The 21,646-nt window shown below is 29.9% G+C and overlaps 1 protein-coding gene across 2 annotated transcripts in view; it reads left to right on the top strand.

The window, feature by feature from the left end:
• The window catches only part of LOC107437018 (kyphoscoliosis peptidase), a 115,555-nt gene that overhangs the window by 68,375 nt on the left and 25,534 nt on the right, over nucleotides 1–21,646 (top strand). For both annotated transcript variants that reach the window (XM_016048881.4, XM_016048880.4), the window contains exons 3-4: nucleotides 11,215–11,364; nucleotides 21,419–21,589. In XM_016048881.4, the coding sequence (XP_015904367.1) occupies nucleotides 11,218–11,364; nucleotides 21,419–21,589 (318 nt within the window). In that variant the 5' untranslated portion in view covers nucleotides 11,215–11,217. The remainder of the gene's footprint in view (nucleotides 1–11,214; nucleotides 11,365–21,418; nucleotides 21,590–21,646) is intronic.

Genomic DNA, 21,646 nt, shown 5'->3' with positions numbered 1-21,646 from the left:
CTGATCTTAAGCAGTGCTACTTTCCTGTTGTATTCAGTAGCGCAGCGTAGTTTTATCAAAGTTCCTAAATATGACATATTTTTCAATTTTCTAGTTTCTCAATTATTTGTTCGGGCCATCTATGCCTTAAATATTTACACTTTTTACACAAATAAACGCTTATGATGCATTATTTTAATAAAGGTCATTAGAGGATAATATTTTTAAACATCTTATGCTAAATAATCAATCTGTATTTTATTATTACAGGCCATGCACGACAAAATTCTATGTAAAATCTTAATTATCAGATTTTACTCGACTGAAATTGGTTTGAAATTGGTTTGAATTGTATGAATTGGTTAAATTTGAGGATATGTAATATAAATTGGACGATTGAATAAATTATATCAGGTATTACATTAGTTCATTATAATAATTAGACACACTGTAGGAGTTTATATGCTTTTATATTTAAATACGCATGTAATGGTTTTTTTTTATATACTTCCCATTTGTATTTATTTTTAACATATTGCATTACAATGTTAATCAATTGACACGCGAACCTAAATAAATGTTTGAGTCGCGTGAAAACAATAAAGCTGTATAGTATCACTTGATAATTAAGATACTTATAGTGCGTCTAATAATATGACTGTACATGTACTGCCTAATCGGTGCTGTATCGTTTTCCATGGTTTGGGGACGATTCTCCGTGGCTGGGTCAAACCGTACTTTCTTCGATCGTGTCTTAGTTGTTCACTCTAATGTTATGCCTAAAGTAGTTTCAGAGCAGGAAAAAAGGAGCGAGATTACTATTACCCGACATCTATTATGGTCTGCCTCTCTCTTTGAGACGCGATGGCTCAGATGATAGAGCGTTCGCCTCCCAATGAGGAGAACCGGGTTCGAATCCCAGTCAATACGAATTCCGGCTTGCACCGACCACAGTGCTGACGTGAAATATCCTCAGTGGTAGACGGAACATGGATTAGAGTCCCCTTGCCGTGAGGCTAACCCATGGGAGGTTCTCGTGGTCTTCCTCTCCATGTAACGCAAATGCAGTTTAGCTCCATCAAAAAGTCATCCACGAAAGCAAATTTCTCTCAATACTCGATCCAGGAGTTCCCTCGTCTTCTAGATTGGATTCAAACTTACAAAGCTGCGGAGTTGAAAATTAGTAGTCGTAAACCCATAAGAAATTGGATCGACTGTTCAAAGACGGTTATAAAATAAAAAAATACTCTCTTTGAGCGACGATGGCTCAGGGGAAAGAGCATTCGACTTTCAATGAGGTGAACCGGGTTCGAATCCCAGGTATGACTGGTAGGTAGGAATCCGCATCCAGCTCGCACCGACTCCAGTGTTGACATGAAATATCCTCAGAGGTAGACGGATCATGGATTAGATTCCCTTTTTGTTGTCAGGCTTACCGTGGGAGGTTCTCGTGGTTTTCCTCTCCATGTAACACAAATGCGGGTTAGTTCCATTAAAAAGAAATCCACGAAGGTAAATTTCTCCCATTACTTGATCCAGGAGTTCCCTTGTCCTCTAGATTGGGTTCAAAATTAGAAGGTTACGGAGTTGAACATTAGTAGTAGTAAACCCAGAAATTGGGTCTGCTGTTCAACGACGGTTGTAAAGTTATAAGAATAAAATACTCACTTTATATCATCGTAAAAGATGAATGTACGATCATCACCGATAGTCCAATAGTGTAGTTCTTGTGTGACGTACACAACCAAACCTTATTGCATGCATTAGGTACTACATATGTTTAAAAAATAATGTATTAAGGATTTACCCAGTTACGAGCTTTTAGAACAGTATTTCTTATAGCATTTGGCCAAAAAGATTTCATATTCATAACTTAGCTGTCATTTGTATTAATGTAGCTTATGGAATGCTAATATGCGACGAACTCAAAGAAATGCAATAATGACCAACCAATGAAAGTCAAAAATGAGAAAATATAGGAAGAAATTAAAGACACGATAAAAGTTTTTATGTAGTCGTATTTTAACGCAAAGATTACACCTTTTTTGCGCATAACACCTTAAAGCAACACCGTACACACCATAAGCAACATTGACAGCATTGACAACATCAAAAGATACAATGAGAGACGAATAATACAAAGTCACTAAATGCCTTTTTTTTTATCATAGATGAACTGAACAACGCCAGTAATGACATAAAATACTTTATTATAGTTTCTTCATTCGGGGGATAATTTGGCTAGCTCCCAAATCAAACAGTTGACTTTACAAATTCAGTACTGTGAGCATCGACATTGCTTTATGACTCATTTTCAAATATTTTCTTTCACAACCATCTGCATAGTTAGCAGACACATAATCAAGATTGATCTAGAAGTCAGCTCATAATATGCGGTGAGTTTTAAGGTAAAGTAAGGGTCGTTTGAAAACCAAACGAAAGAGAATTTCCGAGAAGCAAATGTAATTTTTTGATTCTACATTCGTTTCTCTCTTTTATCAAAATAGTTGCCAAGTTTGCTTAAACATTTATCATACCTTACAACTAGATTTAGAATACCCTGCTCCAATAACCAAGAGGTCACGACCGTTTACACGTCATCGTCATCGTTGGTTGCCGCCAAAATGATGTTTGAAAAATCGGAAAAGATGAAAATCACTTAGAGCAAGGTCTGTGCTGTATTGAGGGGTGATCCGAAAGCCAAACAATAAAGCTGACCTGTGGAGAGAGTCATGCTCATGAAGTAGCAAAATTTCCTGTCAGCATGCCTGTAGGAAGATTCTGCCGGTGAATGTAGACAACTAAAATTGCATCACTGACCGTACCTCATACACAGTGGGCGATTTGTTAAATCTTTTAAAGACTGACCATACACAGCTTTAACTGAGCACAGTTGCTCCCAAGGAATGCCAGGACACGATGCAAGCACTCGTTACGATACACCTATTAGTGTACAAAATAAAACGGCCCTCACTTAAAAAAACAGCCCTCTTAGTTTCATAAATAGCCATTGTAATTTCTTTACTTTGTGAAAGGTTTAAAATTAGTTGATAAAAACATTTACCTTCTTTTGCTAAACAAGTATCCAACCTAACTGCAATTCAGCCAAGTTCCTTTAACGTATTTTTTAAATAGCTGTTTGTTCAGAGCTTACTGATCATTTCAGATGTCAATGCTATAAGTTCTAGAAATGTTTTGCTAATCAATTCATTTACTGTTAATGGGTAACTTTCAGAAGATTTATGTGTTCAAAATAAAAACAAATTTAAATAAAAAATAACAAAAACTTAAAGGCAGGTACTCGAGTCACTAATCAGGCAGAAATGTTTTACAGATAGTTTTTTAGGTTTGAAAATCATATACATTTTGTCTAATTTAAAAGCAATTATTGATGTTATATAATACAGTTTTTACTTTGAATACAATTTTGAATACAAGGTTAAATATACAATTTTTTCCTTGAATGCGTCGCCAAGCTTAAATCATTCCGCAGTCGAAGAGCATTGGTGACTCATAAGGTTACTTCTGTTTAACTTTTAGTTAAACTTTAGTTAAATTAAAACTTATTCAGAGGCTGTAATATTTGCTTTTTAAAGGGCAAAATTTTTCTATTGTTCTGATTCAAAATACAAAAGTTCTCCCATAAATTGCATTTTACAGATCTTATAAATTTTTCATAATGAAAATTTGTTAGCGGAATTAGAACTCTAACGAGAAGTTGTTTGAAATAAATTTTTCATATTTATTTTAAGGTATCAGGCTTTAGCTTTTTCTTGAATATTATTATAAAATTTTAAAAAAAAACTAGTTTATTTGTTTTATTATGTGTATAAAAGTAGCAAAAAAAATTTTTTTTAAATGGCTATTTTTTGGTAAAAATCAGGCAATTTTTGCGTATACGCTAAACACAGTCAAAATTTTCTATTGCCTAAAAAAAATCTTTTGACGATTTTATTTAGAAAGCTGTCAACTATGTTTTAAACTAAGTTTTTAAAAATTTCCGCTCTTGTCTTAGCGAAAAAACATGCATAAAATATGAAATTATACCTTTTTCTCTTAGCATTTGAAGACCTAAAATCATTAGTTTATTTTCTTTTATCACCTTGCAGTAAAACTGCTATAACTTTGTAAATAATTAGAGTTCAAACACAATTAAAGTATTTTCAGAAAGCTAAAAGAATTTTAAATTTACAATAAATTCAATACAAAATCATGTTTTTTCACTAGTCAGATGATACCCTAAATGTGATTCTTCCAACTGCATCGCGCATATTGGCAAAATTTCTGCAATTCTTTTAAATTCTTCAGTCTAAATTTCAATAATTTATGTCTCTGTAACCATTTCAAAATAGACAAAATGTCTGTTATTTCCTAACAATTAAAAAACCGTATAAAAAATTCTTCTTGTTTGTAAGTGACACTTCGAATGCCTTCCTTATTAGACTTTTAAGTTATTATTGATTACTAACATTTATAGATAGGCATTTTGTCTACTTAGATATTTGATAAAAAAATAAACATTATATCATAATTTCAGTGAATTTCATCCAAATCCATTTTCCACAAAATTAAATAAAATTTTAAGCTCTCTTTAATATCTGAAATCTTTAATATCTAAAATTTTTAATGTCTTTGATGTCTTTACTTTCTAAACTGAACAAACTCTTTTTATTTATTTATTTTTTCCATTTTGAACAATGCTTAGTAAAACGTATTTTCTCCCAATCCTTGTAAACCTCATACAATACAAATTTAAATTCTAGCTTTTTCATATTATGGTAAATTCAAGTAAAAGTATTATATTACGAGTACTTAGCTTACTAAAAGAACAGAGTTTAATGTGATAATACTAGTACTTTATTTGCGTGGAACTAGGCATAGTGGCAAAATTGGTGACTACTTGCATGCAAAATCGTGTATTTTTACGGTAGAACAGTTTAACAAGGACACATATCACGCACCCTTGGTCCCTTTGCAGGCTGATCAAAGTGGTCACCCACCCGCTCGCAGCCACTGATACTTGACTTCAGTGACTAAATTTAACGTGTCTCACGATCAGTTCATTGTGTTTCAGAAAATAAAGCCTAATTTCAAATAAATAGTCACGATTATAAGAACTATAATAAATTATTAAATGTATGCTTTGTTAATGGTTAAGACGAAATGTATGTAAGGGAAGTAAACGTTGTGGGCTGAGAGAAAATATGTCTAACATCTAATCTTATCTAATTTAATATCTAACAAATGAAAAAAATAGGTTGTCCCTAGGTACCGACAAAACACCTTATTGACTTGGCCAATAGGTTTTAATTTAAAACAACAAGGATGATTGACAAAATGCTCAATAAAAGCAGATTTGTGTAAAAATTGATTTGAAATTCACTGCAATACAAAATAAATAAGTATATCACCAGTAAAACTTAAATTGTTCAACAAAAAAAGATTAAACTGAATAACAAATTAAGAAATGCAGGGAAAAAATATTTATTCAATCAAACTAAATAATTTAAGTATTAGCTTTGATGTTTGGGGCAATTGCTCAACAAAATAGATCAAATTATTTGCAAAAAAAATATGAATTTGATCAGTAATCATTTTAATTTTTGTTTTCACATTTTTTCCACAAAAAAATTTTTATTTTCAATTTTCAATTTTTTCCAAGTGTCCTTTAAATTCATTGCTTTTTTTGTTTCGTGCTTATACTTTTTAATGCTTTTTACTCATTATTTATAGTTAAATACGTGTACTCGTCTTCTTTTTAAAGTAACTTCCGATGTATTATTATCGATATTTAATTTTCACACGGTATAATGTTTTCTGAATTTTAATTTGATGATTGAATTCAGCACTTTTTTTTCGATAATTCTTTAATTATCGAAATTTAATTGCTCTGAAACTATATTTATTTGACAAGAAATTTTTCGAAAAACTCTGAAATGGGAATTAAGCTGAAAATTTCTAATTGTTTAAAATGAAAATGCCTCATTTTTAACTGCTACCTTTTAGTAATTTTATAAATTATTGTCTATTATATTGACATGTAGAACAATGCTATTCATTACTTCCTATAAAACTCTTATTATACATTATTTACTAAAATAATAAACTATAAAAATAAGGAGTATAATTATAAGTATAATAAATAACAGTATGAAAAAAAAATAGTTTTTTTTTTCTTTTTAAAAAAATTCGAAGTTATTTTTTCTTTTTAAAAAAATTCAGTAAAAATTAGATTAATTTCAAAAAAAATTATTTCTCTACAATTAAAAAGATTTAACAAATTGTAAAATACTATTTCAAATTGTAAATATCAAGAACTATAAAAACGTTTGAATATATTTAAAACTCTTTACTCAAGAAAATTACCCAATTCATTAAATTATAGTATATTGTGATAATTATTCTCTAATATCATATTTAGTATTACTCTTCATCTAATTAAAAAATCCTATTAAACTTCAAAAAGAAAAGATGAAATTCATGACTAAATTAACTCAGTAAATAGTAATCATCAAATCAGCTCAAAGTAAAACAGCAAATAATCACGTAACTTTTTCGACATTCATCTTAGTCCTTTCATCTACTCTCTGTGTAATTGCAATTTTTTTTTTTTTTACTTTTTCTAACCCAGTTTCCAATACCTTTGAGAACTCCAGTGGTCATTGTGCCACTACATATTTCTGGATTCTGGCCAGGAGAAAAAATGTGAAAATTGTTCTGAAATATGTTAAAGAAGATTTCTCAAAAGAGCTTAGAAGTTAACGAAATTTCTGTTTTACAATTCGCGTGAGTGAGCTGTACACGATTAAAGTTGCTGCCTTTTGTCACCAAATTTAGAATATAAAATATAATTCTGCTCTTTTAATTTTTTACACATTAAATTGCAGAGTCTAAATGAAAAACGTTTTTTTTTAAATTTCACACTTAATATTAGCGTTTTTACGAATATTTTTTGATTTCCAAAAATTTTACACATTGAAAACCAAATTTAGAATATAAAATATAATTCTGTTCTTTTAATTTTTACACATTAAATGGTCTAATGAAAGACGACTTTCTTAAATTTCACACGTAGTATTAACGTTTTTACTAATATTTTGGATTTTCTTAATTTACAAAGTGGTATACCAAGAGCACATGATAATACAAAATGTTATTATCATTATGAGCTAAAGCTAATATACATTAATATAGAAATGTCTGAATATTATTCAGAATCACTAAAACTAGGAAATGTCGTGGTGTTTTAATATTGTCATATTAAGATGCATTTCTCGTTTTTCTCTAAAGATTACCGATTGAAATGAGTATCAATTAAAATACTGTCAGTTCAAATTACAGACTTACTTAAAAAGCTATTAGAGAAAAAAAATTTTTCAATCTAACCGGTAGCCTTTTTAAACTTTTTGCAAAGGTATGAAAAATACTGAATGAGAAAAATGAAATACAATTCAAGTAAAGTTAATTTATTAGTTATTTGAAAATAAAACTTTTAAGTTATAGTTGTCTGTATTTAATATATAAATAGTAAAAAGATTTAAATTATATTCTACATTATTATATGTGAAAAAGAGAAAGCTGTTTTAAAAGGAAATGACATTGTTAAACTTGTGTGCTGCTACCCTCTTAAAAAAAATTTCCAGCAATTTTTCTACCTTACTTTTTACAATTATACCGGTTCTCAGTAAATACAACACTTTATATATACTTTTAGAATCTGTATAAAAAGTAAATCTAACAAGTATACTTGGGGTTCGCAAATTATTTTGGCTAGGAGCAGGGGGATCAAAAACCCTTTTCTCATATGGCTTCCAATGAGGTGAACCGGATTCAAATCTCAGCAATGGCTGGTCGGTACGAATTCCGGCTTACACCGACCACAGTGCTGAAGTGAAATATTCTCAGTAGTAGACGGATCCTGAGTTAGAGTCCTCCTGCCGTCAGGCTAACAGTGGGAGTTTCTCGTGGTCTTCATCTCCATTTAACGCAAATGTGGGTATAAGAAGGCAAATTTCTCCTAATACTTGATCCTCTTGTCTTCTGGAATGGGATCAAAATTACAAGGCTACGTAGTTGAACATTAGTAGTCTTAAACACAAAAATTGGGTCGGCTGTTTAGCGACGGTTGTAAATAAAATAATTAAAAAGTAATTTCGATTACTGAAAAAAAAATTCCAAAAAATATTGCCACCTTTTTCAATGCCTTAGATACAGATTAACTGCTATGCCCATTGCCTCTTTTTTTACTGTGCGGTATCTATTAATTGAAAATAATTATAATTTGTCTAGTTGTGAATTTTGTGTTATACTTAATATATAGCACATTTTAAAGCTATTACTTTTTCAATTAAAACATAAGTATAAATCCTACTACTGATTTTTTATCATGGCACGTAAACATAAATATAAGCTAGAGTAGATAAAAATTACGCAAAGTTGCAATAATTAACAACAGTAGTCAAACTTCACTGGCGATGGTTAATAATATCCAGATTTATTACTTTAACCGTAACAAATAATTATATACATACATCATGGGTCCGCTAAGTGTGACATTTGTATCCATTCTATTTTTTTTATATGCACATTATCAAAAAAACTATTATAATTAAATTACACATTTTAGAACAATTAAATATTATGACTCAATATGAATGGGTAAAATATCGCTTCTGTCCATATCCTTAGTGCCAGAAAATACACTTTACTTACATATACAAAGGACTATAAACAAATATTGAGCAAATTTTTGTAGCTATATGTTTACTAGTGATGTTTAATGCATTTTGTAATTGCACAGTGTAAGAAAAACCCATATTTTACTTGTCACAACTGTCTCTCCCTATAAATGTTTTTAAATGGACCAAAAAAGGGTTTATCTAAATAGGAATGGAAAATTTTTAAACCTCTTTATTCATTATATACAGGAAAAATACATTAAATTTTCACACTATATGTTAACGATTTTCACATCCAAATTAATTAAAAAGTTAGAAATATTTTATTTGTCGTTACTACTGGCCCCTCTTTCATATTCCATTATAATTTTATAGTTTAGTTTTTATTAAATTTTTTCATAACTTTCCAAAAGCTATTTTAAAGACAAATAATGAGATTTTACTTGACTAAATAATGGAGACGCTTTAAAATTTAGACTTAAGAGCACGATAGTTATGTCGGTTATCAAGAATACGAGAAATCAGCAATTGATGCGAATTGTTGGAATCTTCGGCATAAATTCAATTTCGACAATACCAAAATTATTTCCATCCCAGTCACATCAACGCATCTTGATGCTCTGGAATCTTATTTTATTGATATAAATGCTGGTATCTCTTGTTAACGTCATAAGTTCCTCACCAACTCTTCATTGAGCGTGAAAAGGCATTTTACACTGATTCACTCCACCACTGGAGTTTTTCTTGCTCTGTTTTTCATCTTTTTGTTTCCTCTCTTAGTTACTGTAGTTTTTTTAGTATTGTTTCTCGCCGTTATTTTTCCATTTTTTCGTTGGAAATATTAAGATTTAGATTACAAATCACTTTTATTTCTTTTCATTCGCATCTGGCAAGTCTTAAGAATGAGCGCCTGTTTTTGAGGGCTTGAAACATGTCGACTGTTGTATACAACTAGTATAATTTTAGTGAAGTTTTTTAATATCTTACCACTTCAGTTTACTTGGATTTTTTATTTAAAACATAATGAGATTATTGACCCAAACCAGTTTTAGGCAAATTTCTTAACATTTTATCAATTTTCCCCCATTATAAGAATACATTTAATCGGTCGGAACAAAATTAGCTATTAGAGAGATCTTAATTCATATTTTTACCGATTTTTTTAATGTAAATATTTTATAAACAAGGCTGTTTAAAAATCAAGTAAAAATGAGTAATTTATTTATTTATTTTCTATAGCATTAGAAGGAATATAACGTGCATGCGCTGAGCTATCTGAAGTGTATCATTTGTGTTTCAACAGATCTGGGAAACAGTTTCAGTTTACACCAACTATAACCAATCAATTTCTTTCAATTTAAGATCTGGTGAGATGAAAGTTGGAGCATAAGTTGCTGTGATATATGATGATTTTTGGTATTCAGGACTTATTAACAAAGAATTACAATTTTATTTTTATAATTTATTTTTATCATTTATAGAACACATTAACATAAAGGTTTTGAAAAATACCTTACTGAAATTTTGAATTATGAACTAATTTAGTCAATAACAACTTTTATAAAAAAATTTAAATATGTAGTAAAAATGAAGGTTTGTCAAAATGTGTAAGAAAATTTTGTTTTGCAATTTTAAAAAGTTAATAAATTTTGCTCTACTATTTAGGGGGCGAAGGTTTTCTACTATGCTACTAATTTCACTATAATAATTTATGCGACAAATAATAAAGAAATACTAGATGGGACAGTAGTAATATTTTTTATTATGCAAATTAATATAATAATTAATTGACAATTCAAATCTATGCAAAGTTCTCACTGAAATATGTTTTATGATATAGTGTATACACTACAAAGAAAATTACCTCAGATTACGGAAAATTTCTGACAGCAAAGTTGCTGGAGATTATCCGCATCTTACAGAAAAAACAAGTTAACAGAAATTTTCTGTAGCAAAACTAAAACAGATTAGATCAAGATACGTCAGAGAAATTTGGCATTAAGGTAGCTGTATATCCTCTGGTTTGTATCAAGAGCCAGCTTCTTAGAAATTTGATTAATTCTTAAATTATTCTATTTTTTGTGTGATTTTTCGTGATTTTTGAAGCATCGAAAATCATTACGTTTGAAGGAATCGTCATAGAACTATTTGTTTTTCTCCATTGCCGTTCTTTTAAGCAGTTCTGAAGCGAGATTCGAACCAGTGACCTTCCTGATATAAAGTCAACTAATAGACCACCATACAGCCGGTTGACATCTGTTTCAATGCATCAAATTATTTGTTAATTAAATGTTAAATTACATTAATACCAAAGGTTTTCATATTCGAAATTGAAAAAATCTGTACCCAACAAATACAACCTGTATCAATGGTTGCAGATTTGATTTATTAACTGAAAAACGTCTCTTTCGACAAATTCCGATGCAATTTAACAGTAAATTTCTGTAATTTCAGAAAAGAGAAATTTCCTGTTGGAAGGTTAGAGAATAATTATTTTTTTAACAGAAACAGTGTGCATATTAATAATTAGTATTTATAAAATAAACTCTCTTTATAGGTGATGGGTTGCGGTGGTAGCCGAGCAAGTCGCCTGGTCTCCCCGCTAAGTAAAGCTGTGATTACATGGAATGGAACAACGCAACAACCAACTGCTCTCCAACTTAAAGAAAGGTTACGCCTTCTTGGTACAAAAGATGCCTCAGTTCAGGTCATTTTTTTATGCACTCTCTTTAAAGTACAAAAAAGAATTTATATAATGATAGAGTTGAATTCATATTTGAAGCCTTTCTTCAAAAAATAGATACTTATTATAAGCATTATTTTTGAAATTTTATTTGAGTTTTGTTCGTTTCTTTAAAAATCCTGTAGTGTGCCTACCACTACAAAATTCCAATTCACTAGACATATTAACTCGATTCTATTTAGGGGCACCTTTTCATAGATGAAGGTTGACATTATCGATAACAATTCTCCCCACATTGGGACGTGATGTGAACATGCCTATCTTGACAGAAACTTCGATATAAACTCACCTGTCCTGACTGTAACGCCCACTTCGATCTGAGCACGCCTACCTCGATGGATAATCCACAGTGAACAGTTGACTTGTGACTCCAACTTTATCCATCTCCTCGCGCGGTTGCTACTCAATCTCCATCACACATAACGTATTCACTCGACTGCTAAAGGGAACACAGGAGCGACCACGACCGTGAACTTAATACAGCTCTCCACGATCAGAACTCAAAAGTACGGTGATCTTAATACAGCTCTCCCGGCTTCTCACGAAACTGCAATGAATCAATTAGTGGTATCCATTCATCGAATTCTATCACAGCTAAAATTCTGGTGAAGGAGTACTATAACACTACAAAATTGCGATTCAAATTTACTAGTGTATAAGACCTCGATTCTATGATGGGGTACCTTTTCATAGATGAAGTTTGACATTGGAGATCTCCCCACAATCCAAACATCTAAAAGAAATAGAAATTCATATTAATCACTATAACTTTAATTGAGAATTACATAGCATTTTTCTATAATTTTTTTCTACATCACGCTTCGCTATCGAAGTAATTCGATTTGTAAAGGAATTTTATTGAATTCAGCCCTTTTTTCGATAATTAAATACTCATTTTTTCTAAAATCTGAGTTTTGTTTAAATCCTTATTTAGATTGGTTTCACCTATTTAGATTTGTTTTAATTAAGGTTAAATTAAACGAAATTACAAAGATGAGAACAGAAAATTTAAATGTAATGCTTATTTTAGAATGATGAACAATTGGTAAAGACACATAGTCATAACTATTTATTTATATTATATTAGATAATAAATCGAATTCATACTAAAATTAAATTGAAGTATTTCATAGATAATTCCTTTCAATAGTATCAAAATGAAATAAAAGGTGAGACTTCAAGGACTGATCTAATAAAAAAATAATTTAAAATAGTATCTGCGTGAATTTAAAGAGAGTTTGCTTCAACTGCTGTAATGCTATAAAAGATTTTGAAACAATTTTTAAAATCCTCTGTCTCTGAATACTCTTCTGAAGTCTTAATCACTTCGGCACCTCTTGTTTCTTTAGGAATTGAAACTACCAAAAATTCATCCGAAAAGTATGATAAATGATTCATTTTCCCAACCTCTGAAACCGATAAATTTTGTTAAGAAACAAGGACAACCCGACGTCAAAATTGAAAAAAAATATTTCAGAAACATTTACAGCCGAGTACAGAATCGATTTAAAGTCGGTGGATGTGACTTCAAAACAATATTAAATAAGCTTGAAACTCACGTGTTCACAAGTTAGTAGATCGGCTCTGAAAATTAATAGCCGCATCTTACATAACTTTTATGTTTACATGTTTATATCTATTTATCTATCTATCTATCTATCTATCTCTATATAGAAAACACTAAGAAAGTTAAGAAAAACAAAATATTTCATATTTTTCATATCATCATTTTTCATAGTTTTCATATTTTGTAATCTGGCAATCTTTCTGCGAAAACATTTTTAAATCAATCTTGAAAAATATCTGTCCATGTAAGTTGTTATGATTTTGCTACTCGCTTTATAGTCCCCCCTTTTTTAATGTTTTTTCTTTTTATTTTATTTTATTATCTGTTTTTACATGTTATTTTTACTTTTTATGATCTATTTTTATGTAGTTATTTTATAAAAATTTTTTTGAGTGCTCCTCACACTATTGTATTAATATATTTTGCTTTGGCTTTATTGATACAATATCAGAAAGCACTCTGTTTTGCGGATATAATCGTGTGGGCTGAAGAAAAGATTATGTCTTTTTTTTTCCGGCTTTTTTTCCGGTTTTTTAACTAAAATTTCATTTATAGTTTTTTTTTTTTTTTTTTTTAAATAATATGTTGTTTGTTATTTTTTTACTTATTATTTCCCACCCCCTTTTTTTTCTTATGTCTATAATTTTTCTTTGTTTTATTTTTCATTTTGAACTTATATATAATATATATATATATATATATATATATATATATATATATATATATATATATATATATATATCCATCTATCTATCTATCTATCTATCTGTCTATCTGTCTATCTATCTATCTATATAAATCTATTTATCTATTTAAAACGAAAATTCAAGAAGAATACAAAATAAAAAAGCTAAATTTAACATATAAAGCTAGTTGTTTTGTCTTATTTTGTATTTTTTGTTTCGTATGCTTTATTTTCGTTTCGATTTTTTTTTTTGGGTGCTATATTAATACAATGTTAGGAAGCACTCAACATCTTTAAATCCTGTCAGCTGACGATGAGATTATATTTTTTCGTTATTTTGTTTTTTGGCTTGTGTATCTATCTATATCTATAACTATCTATATCTATATCTATATATATCTATATCTATGTCCATATATCTATATCTATGTCCATATATCTATATCTATGTCCATATATCTATATCTATCTATCTGTCTATCTCTATCTATCTATTTCTATCTATCTATTTGAAACAAATATTCTAGATGAATACAGAATAAAAAGCAAAATTTAACATATAAAGCAAGTAGTTATGTTTTATTCACGTGTTTTATTTTCGTTTCGATTTTCGTTGGTGCTATATTAATACAATGTTAGAAAACACTCGACACCTTTAAATTCCGTGAGATAACGATGCGATTATATTTTTTCGTTATTTTGTTTGCTGGCTAGTGAATTTTTTTTTTTAAATTTTATTAATATTTTGTTTTAAGAAAAATTAATTTTTACCAATTTTTCTACTTCTATTTTAAATTAAATTTTTCCTCGCTTTCTTTGTATTTCCAACACTTATTTAATGAATTCTATGAAAATTTTATGTAAATTTTTATATATTCTATATAATATATTCTATATAATTTTTTACAGAAAATATTCTTTATAAATTTTTACAGCTTATGCGTAGAAAATAAAACATATTCTTCTTTTTCCTTTTATCTCTTTATTGTATTTTATATTCATTTATTTATATATATATATATATATATATATATATATATATATATATATATATATATATATATATATATATATATATATATATATATATATATATATATATATATATATATATATATATATATATATATATATATATATATATGTATATATATATATCATAATTCTCTTACATCTATTTTTGCATTACAGTATGAATATGCAATATTCTGGGTAAATTTAATCCTGTTAACTGTATATCATTTTTTCTACGGGGGGGGGGGTCTAAAGTTAAAATACTTTTTACAATGGTAGTATTAAAACTAAACAAGTCTTTTTTTTTCTCAACATCGTTTTTATTTGAACCAATTTAATTTTGATAAGGAAAAAAAACTAACGACATTCCCCGCTTTACAAAATTTTAATTTTAATTTATTTTGCACAGAAATTTTTTTAATATTAATAATAATTTTAAAAATGTAGAACAAAAGTGAACTCAATTAAAATAATTAAAAAGAGAGTGGAAAAAGATTAGAAAATGCAGTGGGGTAAGAGTTGGTATGCTCTCAATGCTTCGTTCTGAGTGACTATCCAAATGAGAATTCCATTGAGTGGATTAAAATAAAATGTCCTTTTATTTATTTGCAACTTTCCACTTCAGGATGTGTTTTTTATGTTAAATTGTTCGGCAGCAATTGTTAGCACACTTTTTTTTTCGTTTTTTCAAGAAAAAAATTGGGGAAGGAGTGTCAAAACTGAAGATGATCTAAGAAAACCCTGTTAAATTGCAGTACTTTTTTAATTTTTGTGCTAAGGGATTTTAATTTTATTTTATAATCAGTGCTGAACAGCCAACCCAATTCTGAGTTTACAACTATCAATATTCAACTCCGTAATCTTGTAATTTTGTACCTAACCTAGAAAACAAAGGAATTCCTGGATAAAGCATTGAGAGAAACTAGCCTTCGATGCCTTGGAAAACTTTTTGATGGAACGAACCCGTATTTGAGCTAGATGGAGAGGAAAACTGCAAAACCAGCCATTGTTACTTTATTAATTTTTGCGACGTAATACTACTAAAAGATTACTAGCACACTAATTTTTGCAACGTAAATACTTACTGCTGTAGACATAATACTTGGCACGACTTTATTCCCAAATTATATATATATATATATATAAACACAAATTAACATGAAAAACATGAATAAAATAAAAATAAAAAACTAAATGGTAGAGAAACAAGAATGGTATAAGCAAATAGTCGTTGTCAAGACACATCTAATTGCCATAAATAATGCGATATTTCTGAATAAAGAATAATTATCCTAAGATAAAAATTATTCTTTATATGTGTCGATATCGCAAAAAACCTTATTTTGAAAAAAATCATGAAATAAAAGAAAAATGTAAAAGGAAATCAAACTTACCGGCGTGAATTAAAACGCGGTTTAGGTTTAAAAGTACAATAATAAAACAGTTAACAAAAATCGCGAAGATGTAAAATATTGCTTATAGCTTGAATCGAATATAATAAAATTAAAAAAACATTTGATCGAAGAAGAAGAAAAAAAATGTTTAGGTAAAATATTAATGCTGCCATCTATGAGAAACAATTAGTAAAAAGGTAATAAAATTGAAATAATTATAAAAAAGTTTAACGGATTGAATAAATTAGCAGTCTTAAAAAATAAAAATAAATAAATAAAAAAATAATAAATAAATAAATAAAAAAATGAAAATAAAAAAAATAAATAAATAAAATAAAATAAATTAAAAAAAAAATCATTAATAGGGAAATTAATTTAAAAGTCAGTCTGTCAGGATAGAAAGCCGTTTATAGACTCATCCTACATTCATAATTTTACAGAATACACATATCCATCTTTCATAGGGTGACTTATTTAAAAATCAGAGCCTGCATACAGGAATAGAAAACCGTTTATAGGTTTTATTCTTCATTCATACAACCTTACATAATTTTAAAGTATACACGTATCACCTGCATTTATTTGGGGTGGTTCTTTACGAACCAGAGCCCATTCCACTTATACAAAAATAAAAATAATTAAATAAATAAATAAATAAATAAACTGTTTATTATACTGGACAATTAAAATTAAATTAATTTTAAGAGGCTACAAATATTAAAAAGTAACTAAAAATATTTAACTAATCCAGTATAAAAGGTCATACATCCAAACTATTCCGTCCAGTGGCTTTAGGAATAGTTTATCATAGTTAGTTCCTACCTTGAAAAAATCAGAGCTTATTCTTAAAACAGAAAAATTAAATAAAAATTAAAAATTAATGTACCAAGTTTTTTAAGATTTTTTTAAAATAGAAATTAAGAAATGAACTAGGAAAATGGCTATTAATTAAATCGTTTTTATAAATATCAGTATCTAATAAAAACTCGTTATAGTTAGAATTATTCCTGTAAAATCTATGAATTTGATTGGCAATAATATTAGAAAAAACCTTATTGGCTAAGTTAGAGTTGAAATCTATGCATTTTTTAATATATATATATATATATATATATATATATAATAATTAGAAAAAATAAAATACGAGAAGATATATTCTATTCATCAACTCACACTATTATATCCTCAAAAATAGTGCTCTCTGATATGTATTAATGTATCCATAGCAAAACATACCATTACAATAGTGTGAGAAGCCCACTATTGTATTGATACATATTGGTTTTCGATATATCGCTATTTTAATTTGCTTCCGAAACAATATTATTACAAAATTCAATGGAAATGATGCTCGCAATATAATCTAAATTATTCAAATAAAAAATGTATGAAAGGAAAATGAAAAATTCTGTTGAACTAATATATGTAAATCAAAACTATTTAACATTTTTAAATAACGTTTGGATTTATAATAAATTTCTTTCATTTAAAATATTTTTGCTGAGCAAAAATTTCAATTCAAAAAAAATATCATTAATTTTTCTCCCAGTCGTATCACAATGGAAAACATTCCCTTCGAATGACAAAAGAAGTAAAGTATGGGCATTATTGAAAAAAGAAAACGTAACTAGAGCCATCTATATTTCTCGAACACCAATAATTGTTTTCTTCGTTCTATCTTTATCGAACTAGGATGGTTTCAGGATGAAGATGAGTAGCAGGTATCAGGATGAGGGTGGTATGGAAGTATCACATGCAAACTAAGCTGAATTTTTCGCACAATATTTTGGATTATTAAATAATGTATATAAAACACTGTGTTTAACTCGCATTGGTTGCAGATACATAAATTATTGAAAATGTAAGTTAAGGAACACAAAATTTAAAAAATCGCAAATATTTCACCATAATACATGATAAAAAACCGTTTGAAATTAATATTTTTTAAAAAAAATAATTTCAAACGATTATCTCGTTACAGATTTAAAGCAGCTAATTGAATGTTATTAAAAAATACTTGTAAAATGAAAAGAATATTATTTAAAAAATACTTGTAAATGCTATAATCGTAATGCATTCAAAATACAAATGAAATAATGTTTCACTTATCTAATTGTTACGTCAGATGCATAAATAGATGTAAGTTCAAAGCTGTACACAAAGACCTCTACAACCATTAAACTCTTAATCCCTTAGAATTTTTTTTAGACTCATTCAGATACATAAGATATCATAATACATAAAAAATAGAACTTAACTCACCTTGGCCTATAGCAGTGTCAAATAGATATAACTCAAAATGTTTACTGTTTTACAGAGCAATCTCAATTCAGAGTCGCATCGTATGGGGATCGGTTTCATTCGGTTCAGTGGTAAACAATATCACATTTGTCTAGATATTTGTCTTTTAAAAACCCTCCCTTCCTAGTAGAACCCTTACAGGTCGAATTTGATGAAGTGATCCAATAACTTAAACTTGTTATGAACTAGTTAAACTTAGTTCATAACAATAATAAGAAATTTCATGCTTTAAATTCCATAGTGTACGATTATTGTGTATATATATACATCAAATAGCCATTACATTATGACACCACCCTCCATCTATAACAATGAGCTCGCCCAGGTTTTCATGGTTTCTCGCCCAGGCGCAATGTTTTCATGGGGCATATTAGGACCCATAATCCTCCCCACAACAATCCCTGACGTCTGTAAGCTACTTGAACATAGTTGCAGACCAGGTTCACCCATTCATGGCAACAGTTTTTCCTGTGGGGGATGGTGCTTACCAACAGGATAATGCACCATGTCATAAGGGTCGAATCGTCTTGGATTGGTTCGAGGAACATTCCAGTGACTTTCAAGTCAAAAAGTTGGCCCCCAAATTCACCTAATCTTAATCCAACAGAGCATTTGTGGTCCTACATGTTATCAGCAGGGTGGTCATAATGTAATGGCTCTTCGGTATATATATATATATATATATATATATATATATATATATATATATATATATATATATATATATATATATATATATATATATATATATATATATATATATATATATATATATATATATATATATACACTATCTGGCCATTAATGACCGGACACCTCTCATTTCGGATACCTGAGGTGCTAGTATCAAATCAGTAGGGCGTAGGGTCGCCACGCGCCCGAATCACAGCTTTAGCCCTTCTAGGAAGGCTATACACTAGGTGTTGGTACACGGCGGCAGGTATTGCCCTCCATTCCTCCTGTAACAAGGCGAAGAGTTGAGTGGTGGTTTTGGGGCATTGTGGTCTGGCCCTCAACCGGCGCTCCAACTCATCCCAGAGATGCTCATTTGGATTGATGTCGGGTCTTTGGGATGTCCAGTCAAGTTCTTGCACCCCCATTTCATCAAACCAGTCCGTGATGGTATGTGCTTTATGAATGGCAGCGTTATCGTATTGAAACACAAACGGGATATTACCGAACTGTTGCCACAGGGTGGGAAGCGCCGAATTGTCCAGGATGTCTCTATACCCTTCTGCGTTCAGGGTTCCACGCCCTAACACCAAGGGTTCAAGGCCAAACCATGAGAAACAGGACCACACCATAATTCCTCCACCACCGAACTTCACAGTGGGGACAATGCACTCCGGTAGATACCGTTCTGCGGGCATTCGCCAGGTCCACACCCGTCCATCAGAGTGCCACAACATGTAGCGTGACTCATCACTCCACATAACGCTTTTCCATTGCTCTACTGTCCACTGGCGACGTGCTCTGCAACACTGAAATCGGTGGCGGGCGTTTGATGGAGAGATGTTTGGCTTATGTGCTGCTGCTCGTCCATGGAATCCTTGTGCAATCAGCTCCCGACGAATGGTACGTGTACTGGCAACACTGCCAGATGCAGTCCAGAAGTTGGTAGCGACAGTGTCCAACGACATTTGTCGGTTTGCCTTCACTACACGTCGTAGAGATCGTCGATCCCTTTCGGACATTATTTTGGGCTTGCCGGGTCGAGACTGCGGTTTTATCACTCCTTCTCGTTCCCATTTCAACACGACGTCACCAACTGTTGACCGATGTATCTGAAACTTGTCGGAGATGGCACGTATGGAATGACCAAATCGATGGGAGCCTATGATCATGCCCTTTTCCGCCTCATTCAGCTCTCGCCGTCCACTCATTTTCACTGTTAACGCTCGTATGGCCGTCGCCTGCTTGCGAATGGTCTTCCCCCCACCTCAGGTTGCGTATTTATTCCGCCAGGACGAGTCCACCTGCCTTTCAAGGGGTGTTCGGTCATTAATGGCTAGATAGTGTATATATATATATATATATATATATATATATATATATATATATATATATATATATATAAATACAAGAAAACACGAAGAAAGTTAAGAAAAACAATAAGTTCAAAATGAAGAATAAAACAAAGAAAAATTATAGACATATGGAAAAAAAAGGGTTGAATAATAAGTAAAAAATAACAAACAACAGTAAAAAATAACAACAAATTGAACATATATATATATATATATATATATATATATATATATATATATATATATATATATATATATATATATATATATATATATATATATATATATTCATGCCGTTCTACTCAGAGCTAGCAAACCTTTTTTTATTTGTTTTCAAGTTAAATAACCTTTCATTATTTTTGCTGCATTGTATTTTGCAACTATATTTGCTGATTATTTACTAACTTGCATCGAATGTAAATTGAATAAACAATATTTCAACAATAAACATGTAATAACCGGTCTAAAAACCATTTATTGTATGTTGTGTTGTTTTGTATTATAAAGTAGTGGTATGTTTAGAGTTAAAAATAGTTCAAATTAATATTAAGACAAGATTCGTAAAGACGTTATTGTGGGTCCGCAAGAAATTTGCCAATATGAGATTGTTTTTCTGAAAACTGATGATAATTTAGTGCACATGCTGACATGAATTTCCCAGTTTCAGTTATAACTGACGGAACATCTTAAAATTACTTTATACTAGTTTTTGCCTCTTACTCCATTCTGAAATCCCCTCTGATAGCTGCCAGTTTTGGAAATGCTATTTTTCCCTCGAAAAGTTTTTCATAATAAAGAAAGCAAAAGTACCTGTTGCGTGCCACTAAAATACCTTTAATGTGGCACCTAGTGGTACACGTGTTATAGATTCGCCCATCTCTGAACTAAAAATTCGTAATCTCTGTGCTGCCCAAAGAAAAACAAAAATTAAAATTGCAAATTCTTATTTAATTGTTTATGATTTTTCTTTTTTAAATTTTTTTTTTTTTTTTTTGCTCTAGGTGGCTAAAATTGTTTTTGTTTTCTTCAGGTGGGGCAGGCACCTGCACTTTCGGACAAGATTACGCAAACTGACGCAGTACACTTCACTGAAGAAGATTTAGAAACGTTGCTAGAAGATGATGCGGAAGAACCTGAAATTACTGATGTCGAAACTCAAACCAATCCTGCTTTTCATCCTTTGGGAGGCGACAATGTCAAGGTTTTACTCAATGATATGTTTTTAATACAAGAGATTAATTTAAAATATGTCCAATTT

The sequence above is a fragment of the Parasteatoda tepidariorum genome, chromosome 11, assembly GCF_982258835.1.
Source record: "Parasteatoda tepidariorum strain Cologne lab strain chromosome 11, Ptep-v5.0, whole genome shotgun sequence".
Taxonomy (NCBI): Eukaryota; Metazoa; Arthropoda; class Arachnida; order Araneae; family Theridiidae; genus Parasteatoda; species Parasteatoda tepidariorum.
Note: the sequence above shows the minus strand (reverse complement) of the source record. Positions and strands in the feature narration are given on the sequence as shown.